Raw genomic sequence first — 12,491 nt, 5'->3', positions numbered from 1 at the left:
AAAACTCTTTCAAACTGGATCAATTATAAAGTGCCGCTAAAAGTAAAGGTTATGTAACACAGTGATACATATGCCCCCAACTTTTTTGGAATGTGTTGCAAGCATCGTATTTGGAAAGAGTGTATATTTACAAAATACAGAGCCTTTTTTAAGGTAGAACATCAAATGTTGTGTTTTTGTACCATTTTTAATATAACACAGGTTAAACAGAATTTACTAATCTCTGCTTTCTGTTTTTATTTGAATTTTACGTACTGTCCCAGCTTTTTTGAAATTAGGTTGTATCTCTATAAATGCTTTGAGTTCAAATAGATCATAAGGTTATGCTTTTAAATATCTAAAGTCTGTATACTTAATTGTTTTTTATATATAATTTTCAACAAAATCTGAAAATTTTTGTTTATAAGGTAGCATAAGCATAGACCATCTACCTTTTCATTTCACTTCTTTTTGATTCATTGTTATTGGCAAACTAATCCACATTTCTGCTTGTGCAGGAACTACTTTGTCTACAAAAGCCAAAACATGCTCTTACAGAACACATAAAAAAGAATTAAAGACCTGAAGAGGCCTAAGTTAAATATACCCCTGTGACTCATGTTTGCACTTACAGCAAAGAATGATAACAAACTGAGCTGCAAACATCACCCAATATTTGTGCCAGATCCAACGAAAAAGCCAGACAGTAAGAGATGACAAATAAACAACAGGGAATGACAGAGGTGGAGACAGGCCAGAGACACCAGGTGCTGCCATCTGCTTCTGCCAGATGAGCAGAGGTTTTAGAGTGAAAACAGAGGGACACCTATCGAATTATGGACAAGGAGACAAGGAAAATTGCGGTCAGTGCAGATACATATTTTAATCCACTCTTAATATTAAAGGTGCCAAGAGGATCCTTTGGAGCGATGCAATAGAACAACCACTTCTGGTTCCCTAAAGAACCATTTAACAGATTGTTCTTTAAAATAATACTGTAAATCAATCTCTGCCTGCTGCATCCATAGCATGTGGTTGATTAACATGGACAATAATTTCAATGTTTCCTACACTTAAAGTGTTGTCCAAAGTCAGAGACCACCTTTTATTTCCTTTATTTATAGTCAGTACTGCAATTAAAGTGCTCATATCATGGAAAACTATATTTTTCTTTTAGATGAGTTCAGTAGTGAATCTAGAAATTTTTACTGGGCTGGCGAAGGGGTAACAAGGAGTTTTGCCACGGTGGCAATGTGAATTGGAGGGGGGAATTGGAGTGAGGTTGGACAGTTGTTCTGCGGATCACCAATAGCGAAACCACTTTCCCCTTAAAGGCAAGGAGGGACAGCGGAGACGTGCTTGAAATGGGAATGTGTGAGCAGGGGGGGATGTGTGTGCGTGTTGGTGGGGGGGTCTGGAAAGTTGTTCTACTGATCACTGATAGCGAAACAACTCTCCTCCTAAAGGTGCAAACACTCGGCCCACAGCGAGGTGGAGGCCAATGACATGGCAGAAATTTTGTGGTGACATCTGGGCAGGCCAATTCAATTAGGGCCCTGGGCACCCCAACCACCCCTTTAAAACTGTGCATGAGTTTAATGTAGCATGTAAACACTGTTGAATTCCCGGGTCCGTATGGTCAATATATGGAAATTACACTGCAAAAACAGCCCATTTTGAATTCAGTGCTTTTGTGATGTAACAAAAGCCACCTATTTGGTCAACAGTAGTTTAGCCCTGCCTATTCACACTGAAGCTGTAAGGAATGTTTCCCCCCAAGCTGCTTTTTGAAAAGGCACAATAGAAGTTGGCTAGTCAGAACAGTGCTCATTTACAGTGACAATCTTAAAGGCACAGCAACAAAAACAGCCTTTTTGATTCTAAGCAATAAAGAGAAATTGGAAAATGATCAAGAAAAGAGTTGAGATTTTGATACATAAACCTAGACAAACATCATAAGTGGACCTCAGAGAAATTAAATTTTAAATATCAGAAAATATGTATTTAACATAAAATTACACAGAAACCTCAACAATTAAACATAATGTCATTATATTTTTTTAGTATTTAGTGCTTTTATTACAGCTTTCATTCTTACTGGGGAAACTTGCTTTTGATACTTCAAATAAATCTTCAGGAATATTTCTCCACACCTCCAAAGTTCAGTGTTAAAAGTTTTTTTTTGCTTCTCATGATACAAATAAACCCAAACACATTCAGTGATGTTGAGGTCTGGACCCTGGGGCGGTCAGTCCATTGTTCTGGGAACACCTGCAGCTTCTCTTTTTGATTTGCAAATTTTCTTTTTTGTCTTTTTCCTTTCCTTAGTAACAGCTTCTTGACAGCTACATATCCTTTCAGACTCACAGTGCTGAGCTGTCTTCTCACAGTGGAAGGATGGACAGAAGCACCTGTGGATTTTTTCAGATCCAAGAGTGGAGCTTGATTTTCTCCTCTCTCTCAAAGGTGAAAATACTGTTTATCTGATGGTGACAGCTTTGGTGGTCTACCAGCTCTTGTGATCTTTTAATAATTGTTTCAACTCCAATTTTGGAAACAAAGAAATCTCTTTTTTATGCAAGTGGATTATCTTATGTCTAATCTGCTTAGAAATTCTCTGAAAAAAGGAATAAATTGTTTTGACAGTTTTGACTGGACATTAAATAAATAAAAGTGATCTGATTTTTGCACAGTACTGTAATGAAAACAAAACATTGATTCTAAATAACTTTATAACAAAAGCCAGTGGGACATTCTTTGTTATTTTACAAAGCACAAAGAAATACATCAGTATTATTGCCTGTGGCAATCGACCGTATGCTGCATATACTAAGGCTGCATCAGATACAGTGATTAGGTTGAAAACACAGGAGTATTCCTTTAAAGAACCATCAGTTGAAAGGTTATTGAAGTGGTTCTTCTTTAGCATCACTGCAAAGAACCCTTGTTGCATATTTATTTAAGCATATAATATGTTGAAACATCTGCTCTCACATGACTTTTTGGTTATGAACAATATTTTATGAGAATGTGACAGGTCTACCCACACAGCCCTTAGTCTGATAATTGCAGTGGCCTGTGTCGCAGAGACGTTAATTACAGTTCAGGAAAACTCAACAAGCATTATTGCTTTTAATTACAGCACACTTAAACTTTGGAGAGTGAAATTAGTGCCTTCAACAGTCGAAAACACATGAAACCTGCGTTTCTGTGAGGGAATAAACCAGGCAAGGACTTTTACGAGACATTGCAGGCTACATATGATGAAACTTTTTTCAATCAAGTCTTTAGGTGGCACTGATTAGACGAGGCCTAGGCACACCCCATGTGGCGATCATGTTCGGATCTTTAGTACTTCAATAAAGCTAGCACAGTATGGTTTGGGCTGGACAAGTCAGGTCAAATATATGGAACATTCTACTAAATTAGTTCACTGTGATCCCACAGTAAAAAAAATATTTTTAAAAACCTTTTGTTAGAATTATTTTATGTGAACCCAAGGCATAAACCGAGATAAGCTAAAAATATATAGATTCATCAGTCTTTCTTTTGGGAGGTAGCTGTCCTAAACCCTAACCCCTAAATTCCAACTCATAAAGATAACACAAACATTTATTTCTATTTTTTAATTGGTTTTTAAAAATATAATTTTGAGCTCATTTAAAGTGAAATTAAACATTTAGATTTTTCATGAACATAATTTTTCAATGCTGTTCCATGCTGTTTTCATGTCACTACCGAAACATAAAGAGTTTCAGTCTATAGGTGGAGCTTTGTTTTAGCCACACCCCTGCATTTTAGAGCAGGAAGTGAGACTGCATCCCTCTCCCTCATGGCCACATGGTGAGCTGTTAGATCCCATTGATTTGAAGCAAATGTGTCCCAAAAGCTGACAATTCGTAACATTAAGAATTGTCACTACTGAAACATCTTTGCAACTAAATCATTTTTTTTGTGTTTTATTGAAAAATATTGATTCTATGTGTGTACAACTGTTCAGAATTTATTTGCTAGGCATGTACTGCCTAGTGTTTTTGAGTTCTGCTCAAAATGAGCTAAAATTGTCACTAATGTAACAGTCACTACTGAAACATTTGTTAAAGCTTCAGAAGCATTTTTATTATATGGAATGTTCAAACATTTGTTTTAATAAAATAAAACTGTAAAAAATGTAAAATGTTTTAATTATGATAAAGTAGTGTTTGATTTAATTGGCTTCAAGAGCTGAAAAATCTGGACCTCTGAAAGTCTTTTGGCTTGGCACACTGGAAAACCTCAAAAAAGAGAATAATATATTTATATCCACAGCCCTGTGATTCATAGTCTTTCTTTAGGGTCTTAGGCATGTTCTGAGAGCTCTCCAACACCTTTTCTTCCTGATAAAAATGGTTGTTTTGCCGCATGCACGATCCTGCATACATTCAGGTCACACATGTTCAGTACTGAGAGTGAGAAAAATGACTGATTACCACTGTCAGTGTACTTTTACTTTTGGCGCATGTTTTTGCCTCAGGTGTTCCTTTGCGCAAGAAATGAAGAATTAAAAACTAAGAAGCAATTCCCACCTAATATTCTAAATCTGTCAATGTCAGTGTTTTTTATTGTGCTTTATGAAGGATCAAAAGAAAAGTTCAGTTTGTATCAATCATTTTGCTTCTGTAGCTAAACAAGTAGTTGAAACATATTGGAACAGTTAGCATTGTGCAAAACACGTGCCTGTATCGTCCGACACTGGCTGCAAGCTGCGTCTAGTTGTTTAATAACCTCAAATAGATTTGCTTAAGCGGTCTCTAAAAATCAAGCTGTTATCTGTGGAGCGTATAACTTAAAAATAGTAGAAGCGATCATCTAAAAGCCTGGATCTTGTCCATACTTTGTCCATTTTTATGAATAACAGTATGTCATTCAGTGTTAGCAACCAAGTTTTGAGAAAGTTGTATTCATTTAGCTCTTGGTTTAACTGTTGCTTTAAAAGGGCACTGAGCAAATTTGAAAATGTAACTATAGCTACATCTGGTGTAAACACTTTGAGAACAGTAGTCTCGAAAGTGAGATTTTCTGGTTTAAAAACTAGGAAAGCCCCCCTTTCAATGATGCATCTTAATGGTGGGAAAAACTTTTGACAAACTACAACCAAATATTTGCAGATAATTGAGGGCCAGCTTTTTAAAATAATTGTATCGGTTTATTTTTATCTAGCTAATGCAGAAAGAGACCAAATATCATTTCTGTATTGATTAGCCTCTACATCAGTGCCTAAACTAGCAGTTAGCGTTCCTAATGACTGTATGAAGTATTTGTGCATTGCATGCTGGGAACTGTAGTGAGAGAACATTGAGTTAACTCAATAATCCGATTTCTTCAGTTATCCATTTATTCAAATGGTCATGTTAACACCATACTTCGATCTAGAAATCCAATTAAGAAATCCAATAAAGAGAGCTGGATTTTCGCTCAGTGATCAGATTTCTCAGTGCATGTGTTCTCTTACTCAGATTTCTTTCGCATGTGCGGAACAGACTGCTTTACCAGAAGCTGTGTTGCCGCGAGACGCAGCACAACAGTTTGGGAGCGACATTGAAACCAACCACATTCTCGACGAAATGAACGATTTAAATATTTCCTATCTTCTAGATGATGTATGTTCATATTTTCAGTTAAAGTGGCACAATGTTTTGTTTTAAAAAAAGCTGTGGCATGAAGTTTGATTTTACGTTACGTTTACATCACATCTTCTTCTGTGAGTTTATTGGCTCGTTGCAAAGCAGAAATCCGATTACTGCCTGACTCATGAAGACCCAGAGTTTCGCATTATCTGATTACTCAAGTGTATATAAACACATTGATCGGATTACTGTCAAAATCAGATTTTCTGCAGTTATGGGATTATTAAGTGCATGTAAGCACACTCAGTAATAGATGAAAACACAAAATACAAAATTGTGAATTGTATCAAACTGATGAGGCTGAGGATTGTAATCCTGTGCTGCAGAATATTTCATAACATGACAAACAATAATAAATGAAGGAATGGAATGCTGGAATGCCTCTATGTTTGGTAAGAAATCTGCCAGTCTGAGTATTGATTCAGATCACACTAAATAACTGCAAATGATAACTGATTATGATTGTGGGAAGACCTTCATGGAGCATGTGCTTGCCTCTGTGCCACACTCAGACAGAGCCATTCCTCATCTTTACTAAGCTGTTTTCAAGCATCACCTTCAACCCACAGCTGAGAGTTAGGCTGCATAATAGCCACCATCCATCAGCTTGGGGTCGTCATGGTGTGCATGGGGAGGATTCTATGCCATTCAGGAAAAGGATATAAATAAAGTTGCCTTCTTTTAATAGTGCTTGCAAAGTACATCAAAAAGGCTACAAATGTGACACCTTTTTATAGCGCTTGCAATAAGTGCACCTCAAATAGCATGCTCTTTTAAGTGAAAATCACTCACCAGCATCTTGCAGAGACTGAGAAAAAATATCAAACTGACCAGCACGGACGGTGATGAAGCTTTTCAAATCACATCCATGCGCCTTTACTCACAGTGAACATATTCACTTGCAGACCTGAGGACACTGAATATTAAATGTTTTCCTATTCATTTGTAATGTAGTGTTTATTTTTAGGACTAGGTCTTAATTACCAGAAAGGACAAGGTGCTGCAGCAATCTGTGGATGATAATTAATGTCTTTGCTTTTATTTTTCAAGGGGGTTTGGTTGCTAACGAAGAAATAAGAGCAAGTGTTCCTGCTTCCCTTGCTAAAAATATATTTATGTGTACAAGAGCGTTAATAATAAGCTTTTTCATACAGACAGAATATGACACTCATTTGCATGTTCTTTTATCCTCTATGATAGCAGCTGTCAAATTGAGCTTGTATGTTCAACTAGGCATGATGAAAGGCAAATTATGGTTAGCTATGGTGATGGTTCTGGTAATACCTTATTGACCCCTAAAAAGGAATCGTCATCTCTCGCATGACAGATAGAGGCAGAGAGGAGACTCACATCCGCACATACTCACAGGTGGCAGAATGAACAGGGAACATTGCAATCAAGCGGCGTAATCACATAGTGGCAGCATGGGCTAATTTTGCATGATTGAAAAGATCCCATCTTCCTTGCTGGCTCCTACGCATTTTACTATTCCAGATGTGCTTAAGAAGCTTCATATTCTCGTGCCTGCTTGAGCAGTGGAGCTCAAATGGCAGCTTTGTCCTGGTTCACCTTGTGAACTGAGTTTACAGGTGCCATTACTGTCACGCTCACATGTGTGTGGTGCAGGTGGTATGTTAGTGTGCGAGTATTAACCAGTTAGAGATCTGTTATCAAGGTAGCAGACTAAACAGATGGCCAATAACATTAAAAGCAAATGAATAGCGTGATAATTATAGTTATGAAAATAATTGCATTGTTATTAGTACAGTTGATGGAGAATTGCAAGAGAAATCATTTATAATGCCATAACCAGGGTGATACACACAGAATGATTGTTAACACTTTACTGTAGGGCTACTTGGTCTTATACAAACATTTATAAACACAATTCCATTAGATATCATTTGTCATAAACATGCCTTTGATGTCAAGTTGACATAACATCTACACTATATGACCAAATGTATGTAGACACCTGGCCATCACAACTATAAGAGCTTGCTGGACATCCCATTACAAACCACAGGCATTATTATGGAGTTGAAGTCAGGGTTATGTGCAGACCACTAGAGTTCCTTCACACCAAACTCATCAAACCGTGCCTTTATTGATCTTGCTTTGTGCAGAGGGCACAGTCATGGAACAGGAAAGGGTCTTCTCCAAACTGTTGCCACAAAGTTGGAAGCAAATAATTGCCGAAAATGTCTTTGTATGCTGTAGAATTAACATTACCCTTCACTGGAACTGAGGGGCCTGAAAAACAGCCCCATACCATTATTCCTCCTCCACCAAACTTTACTGTTGGCACTATGCATTCCAGCAGGCAGTGTGCTTCCTGCATCCATCAAACCCAGATTTGTCCATCAAACTGCCAGATAGTGAAGCATAATTCATCACTCCAGAGTCTAGTGGCAGTGTGCTTTACACAACTCCAGCCGAAGCTCAGCATTGCATAGTGATCTTGGGCTTGTGAGCAGCTGCATGGCAGTTTGGAACTCTGTAGTAAGAGATGCAACAAAGCATAGAAGGTTTTTATGTGCTACACACTTCAGCTCTCGGTGGTCCCGCTCTGTGAGTTTGCATATTCTGCTTCATGGCTGAGCTGTTGTTGCTCCTAGACTCTTCCAGTTCACTAAAATGGCACTTACAGTGGACCGGGGCAGATCTAGCAAGGAATCTATTTTACAAAACTGACTGTAGTGGAACCCTATCACGGTGTCATGTTTAAAGTCACTGAGCTCTTCAGTGCAACCCATTCTACTGCCAGTGTTTGAGTATGGAGATTGCATGGCTGTGTGTTTTTCTTACACCTGTTAGCAATGGGTGTGGTGAAACACCTGAACTCAATAATTAGGAGGGTGTCCACATACTTTTGGCTATATAGTGTAGGTATTACATCAGCTTGACATCAAAGTTGCATAATGCTTATTGGATTAAGCCTTTAAAAATGTTTATGCAGGTTTTACGTCAGTCTATGATGAACTCATGTAGGTGTCACATAGCCTTATGAACACTATCTGCAGTAAAGTGTTACTGAATGGTTTAGCTAAGTGTTTCACTAATTGAGCATTCTTACTGAATGTGCTGTGATATTCATGGAGAACAGAAAGGTGACACACTCTAAAGGCTAGAGTGTCCAAAACAAGTTCTGGTGACGCTTTAACATCAGCTCATAATAAAAAGGAGAGGTGTTATGATTTTGTTGTACAAAGCAGTTTATTCTCAGTCTGTGTCTAGGAAACCACCTATGTCTTTATAAACTGTTACCTTGGACACAGAAAGGAAGGTAAAAACACATATCAGTGTGTGATGTCAGTCTAATGCAGGCATGCTAGACAAACCTCCCCTTAATGTGGCCTGACAGGGCATCTGTGGTGAAGCTTTTGTTTTGGCCATGTGGTGACTCATCCTGCCTCACACAAGACCCTGAGCAGAGGGGCAACAGACAGCACACAGGCCCGCATTATGTGTAGGCAATTGTCTCTTCTGGTGCCCTGAGGAACACAGATTCTAAAGGAGTCCTTGATTTGCTATAAAGGAAGAAAGGAGTTCACATTTACTTTATTTGCACATCTTTCATTAATATGAAAAACTGTATTTTGGTTTATTGATCTGGAATGATGAAGATAACATTAAAGAGCTGGGCAAATCACTCATGAATACAGAGATTAAATGGACATGGTAACATTTATAAAGGCAATAGAATCAGTGCTCATTAAAAGCGAAAAGGCCCACAGCTCCATCCAGTGGTATAAACGCATCTTCAAATATAAAGTATAGAGTTTCTCTGCCTGCACTTCAATTTTTCTCAGAGTAGCTATTTCAATGGCTATGGAATCACTGAAATAAAAAGATTCCAAACCTTTTGCAAAGAGTAAAATCAAACACATAATAAAATCAATACACAGAAAATATAAAAAGAGAAAGAAAATTTCTGGAACAAATACAAAATATAAACTGTTCCCTGAGGTCAGTTTTCTGTACAGAAAACAACAACAATTTGTAAAGAAATATCTCATGTTAAAGTGCACACGATGTGAAAAGATTTGCCTAATTGGACTGTGCGTAAAACCACAGCTGAGCTTAAATGGAATGTCATTATTGTGTCTTTATCTTTGGTCCTTTATCTTTGCTGTTTGTGGGTCACAGTGAACTTCCAAGTTTCCACTAGCTGGGACAGCTGGATCTGGTCTGGGAATGCCTCCTCCACATCTAGAGGAACATCTAGATTTTTGCGTTCCATGTAGGAGACCAGGGTGTCTTTAAGACTGATAAGCAAGAAATAAAAATGGAAAAAGTTAAGAATTGCAAGCATCATGAACTAAAACATCATGTTGAAGGCCATGTTAGGTAAACTCTACTCCATTTAGCTTCCACTCTCACCTCCAGTCTGGTCTGAAGGTATCTGAAGCTCGCTGGCTCTTCAGTTTCAGCAACAGGAACTCGTGCATTTCAAGAAGCCAGGTATCCACACTGCTCTTAGACAGGAAGCCAGTCAGCAGCTTTTTCTCCTCTTCACCAAGTGCATGCTGGTACTCTGCTGTGATTCCTGAAAATGGGTCCTGAGACAGGAATGGTCACAATAAAAGTGAATGCATGAACACAAATTATTTGATGTATGAGCTAACTGGTATTTCAGAAGTTCTGCTGTTGTATTATGGAGGTATTCATTACCCTCTTAAGGCGAAGCATATGCTCAGACTTGAGTGAGGTAAGCAGTTGCCACAGAGCCACACAGTGCTTCAGACAGCATCTGCCCAGAGTCTTCACACACCAAGCAGGATTAGATAACGGCACAATAAAACACAATATAGCACATAAAATAATAGCCAATACGGTTTTTGTATTTCATGTTGATAAAGGTAACATAGTAAAATCTGGTAAATCTGGAAAAAAGAATATTTGAATACTGCTTTTCCCTGTAACACTCTACATGTACATCTCTGCCTTGAATACATTTCAGAAAATACATTTTAGACCAAAACTTCAACTAAAAACTATTGCAAAACAATGTCTCAGGTATCAGGCAGTGTATTTCTAACCATTTCATGTAATTGTAGCTTTTCCAGGTATTAAACTCTTTAAACATCTGGTTCTTATCACCACTGATATTTAGTTATGCAGACATTTTGAAAAATTCTCTTTTAATTGCATGCTAATGTTAAGCGATGCAAAAGTATAAAACTTCTGTACATTGTCTCACATTAAAAGCTAAGGCAGTTTTTGTCCCACATTAAAGGTTAAGGCACTTAAGTCATTAACTGGACTTCTATTATAGATGTATTTGTAAGTACAAATCAAATTATTAAATATTACACAAATATAATACGTGCACATTTTACACTGCTTTAATTGTATGTCACAATGTTAATGGTTAATAATTCAAATTGTAGCTCTTAATGCACAGGTAACAATTCTATAATTAACTGTTGTTAGCAAACTATTTGATAATGATTAAGATTCTGTTTATAGGAGCCTGCCATTATAAAGTGTTATCTTTGTGTATTAGGGGGCCTGTTAATTTCCTTGCTCTGTGCTCAATAAGACCTTATTTGGATCTAAACAACCATTATCAGTGCATTTTTTTGCAAAAAAACAAAATACAAATGTGAAAATTTGAGAATGCACAAAAGCAATCAGAAGATTTGTTCCAAATGATTTTTTTTTCTCACTGTAGAGAGGTTTTTTCATGTGGCTGAATTATACAATTTTTGAAGGAGCCAAATGAGACCTTTAGACTTATTTATTTTAATGAACCTCTATTTTTCAGACATCAATGATAATATTGTCAATCAGAATGCTTTGAAAAACCCTATAGATGCTCTTGAACAATGAATATACCACATCCTACTGCTGACTGACCTTCAGGATATGAGGAGCAGTGTGGCTGCCCATTTGCAATTTCTCCTCCAAGTACTTCTCCAGAGGCATGTTTTCATCTTCTCCAGTCATGGACAGGAAGCCCAGAGTGACCTCAACGGCCGCCAATGCCTCACAGACGTCACTGAGAGACTGCAGCTCTGTCACAAGCGCAGAGGAGCTCAGAGAAGTCAGGGGCTCCTAACACACACACATACATACCCACATCTCAGTGCTTTTATTTAAAAGTAAAAATGAGTTGAAAGACATTGAAGAACGGCATGACTCTACAGGTGATGTAGACGCTGCCACTACTGTTCCTTACCTGAGCCACTTTTTCTCTTATGTCTTTGAAAATGTTTTCGTAATTTCTGTCTTGTCTGCTGACTAGAGTTGGGATTCCCTGTAATGAAAAGTAAGACTTAATCTTAAACCAAATACTTATGACAGCGTACAGTGGCAGGAATGACACATTGTTTGTACTAAATCAGGACTAATGGTGCACGTGTCAACTTGGAAAATCATGTCGCCACACTACCAGTTGTTTCATTTGTCTGGAAACTGATTTTCACTTACGGTCAGTGTGATGCGGGGTTTGCCTTGTAAGAAGCGGGCGAGGATCTGCTGCTGGATCTTAGGCAGATCATACTCAGACAGAGTTTCCCGGCCACGCTCCATACTGTACTGGCAGTTTGCCAGCACCAGTGGGAGCAGGTCTCGGTCCACCTCGTACTGGATCACATGCAGCTCGCTCACTTCAGCCAGGCTCACCGTGTAGCTGATTAATGGCACACGACAGAGAGGACACTCACTTTCACATCAACTCACTATTGTTTTAAATTTTAAGCACACCCATGTTCTTTGAATTGAAATGCATTGTAATGACTGTTTTCTGTCAGTCTTTTAGTGCAGCACATTAAACTAACAGAGTTAACTTGGCATCTTGCTACATTACTTATATTTACTTGTCTTAGTGTAATTTTTCTC

General features: G+C 38.0%; 1 protein-coding gene across 1 annotated transcript in view; it reads right to left on the bottom strand.

Moving 5' to 3' along the window:
* Positions 1-9,655: 9,655 nt before the first annotated feature.
* LOC118809542 (E3 ubiquitin-protein ligase rnf213-alpha-like) overlaps positions 9,656-12,491 on the bottom strand; it is a 40,247-nt gene continuing 37,411 nt past the window's right edge. The window contains 6 exon segments of the mRNA XM_036572961.1: positions 9,656-9,913; positions 10,029-10,207; positions 10,320-10,409; positions 11,508-11,705; positions 11,830-11,907; positions 12,081-12,282. Of these exon segments, the coding sequence (XP_036428854.1) occupies positions 9,769-9,913; positions 10,029-10,207; positions 10,320-10,409; positions 11,508-11,705; positions 11,830-11,907; positions 12,081-12,282 (892 nt within the window). The 3' untranslated portion in view covers positions 9,656-9,768.

Source organism: Colossoma macropomum, unplaced genomic scaffold, assembly GCF_904425465.1.
Source record: "Colossoma macropomum unplaced genomic scaffold, Colossoma_macropomum, whole genome shotgun sequence".
In the NCBI taxonomy this organism is placed as follows: domain Eukaryota; kingdom Metazoa; phylum Chordata; class Actinopteri; order Characiformes; family Serrasalmidae; genus Colossoma; species Colossoma macropomum.
Note: the sequence above shows the minus strand (reverse complement) of the source record. Positions and strands in the feature narration are given on the sequence as shown.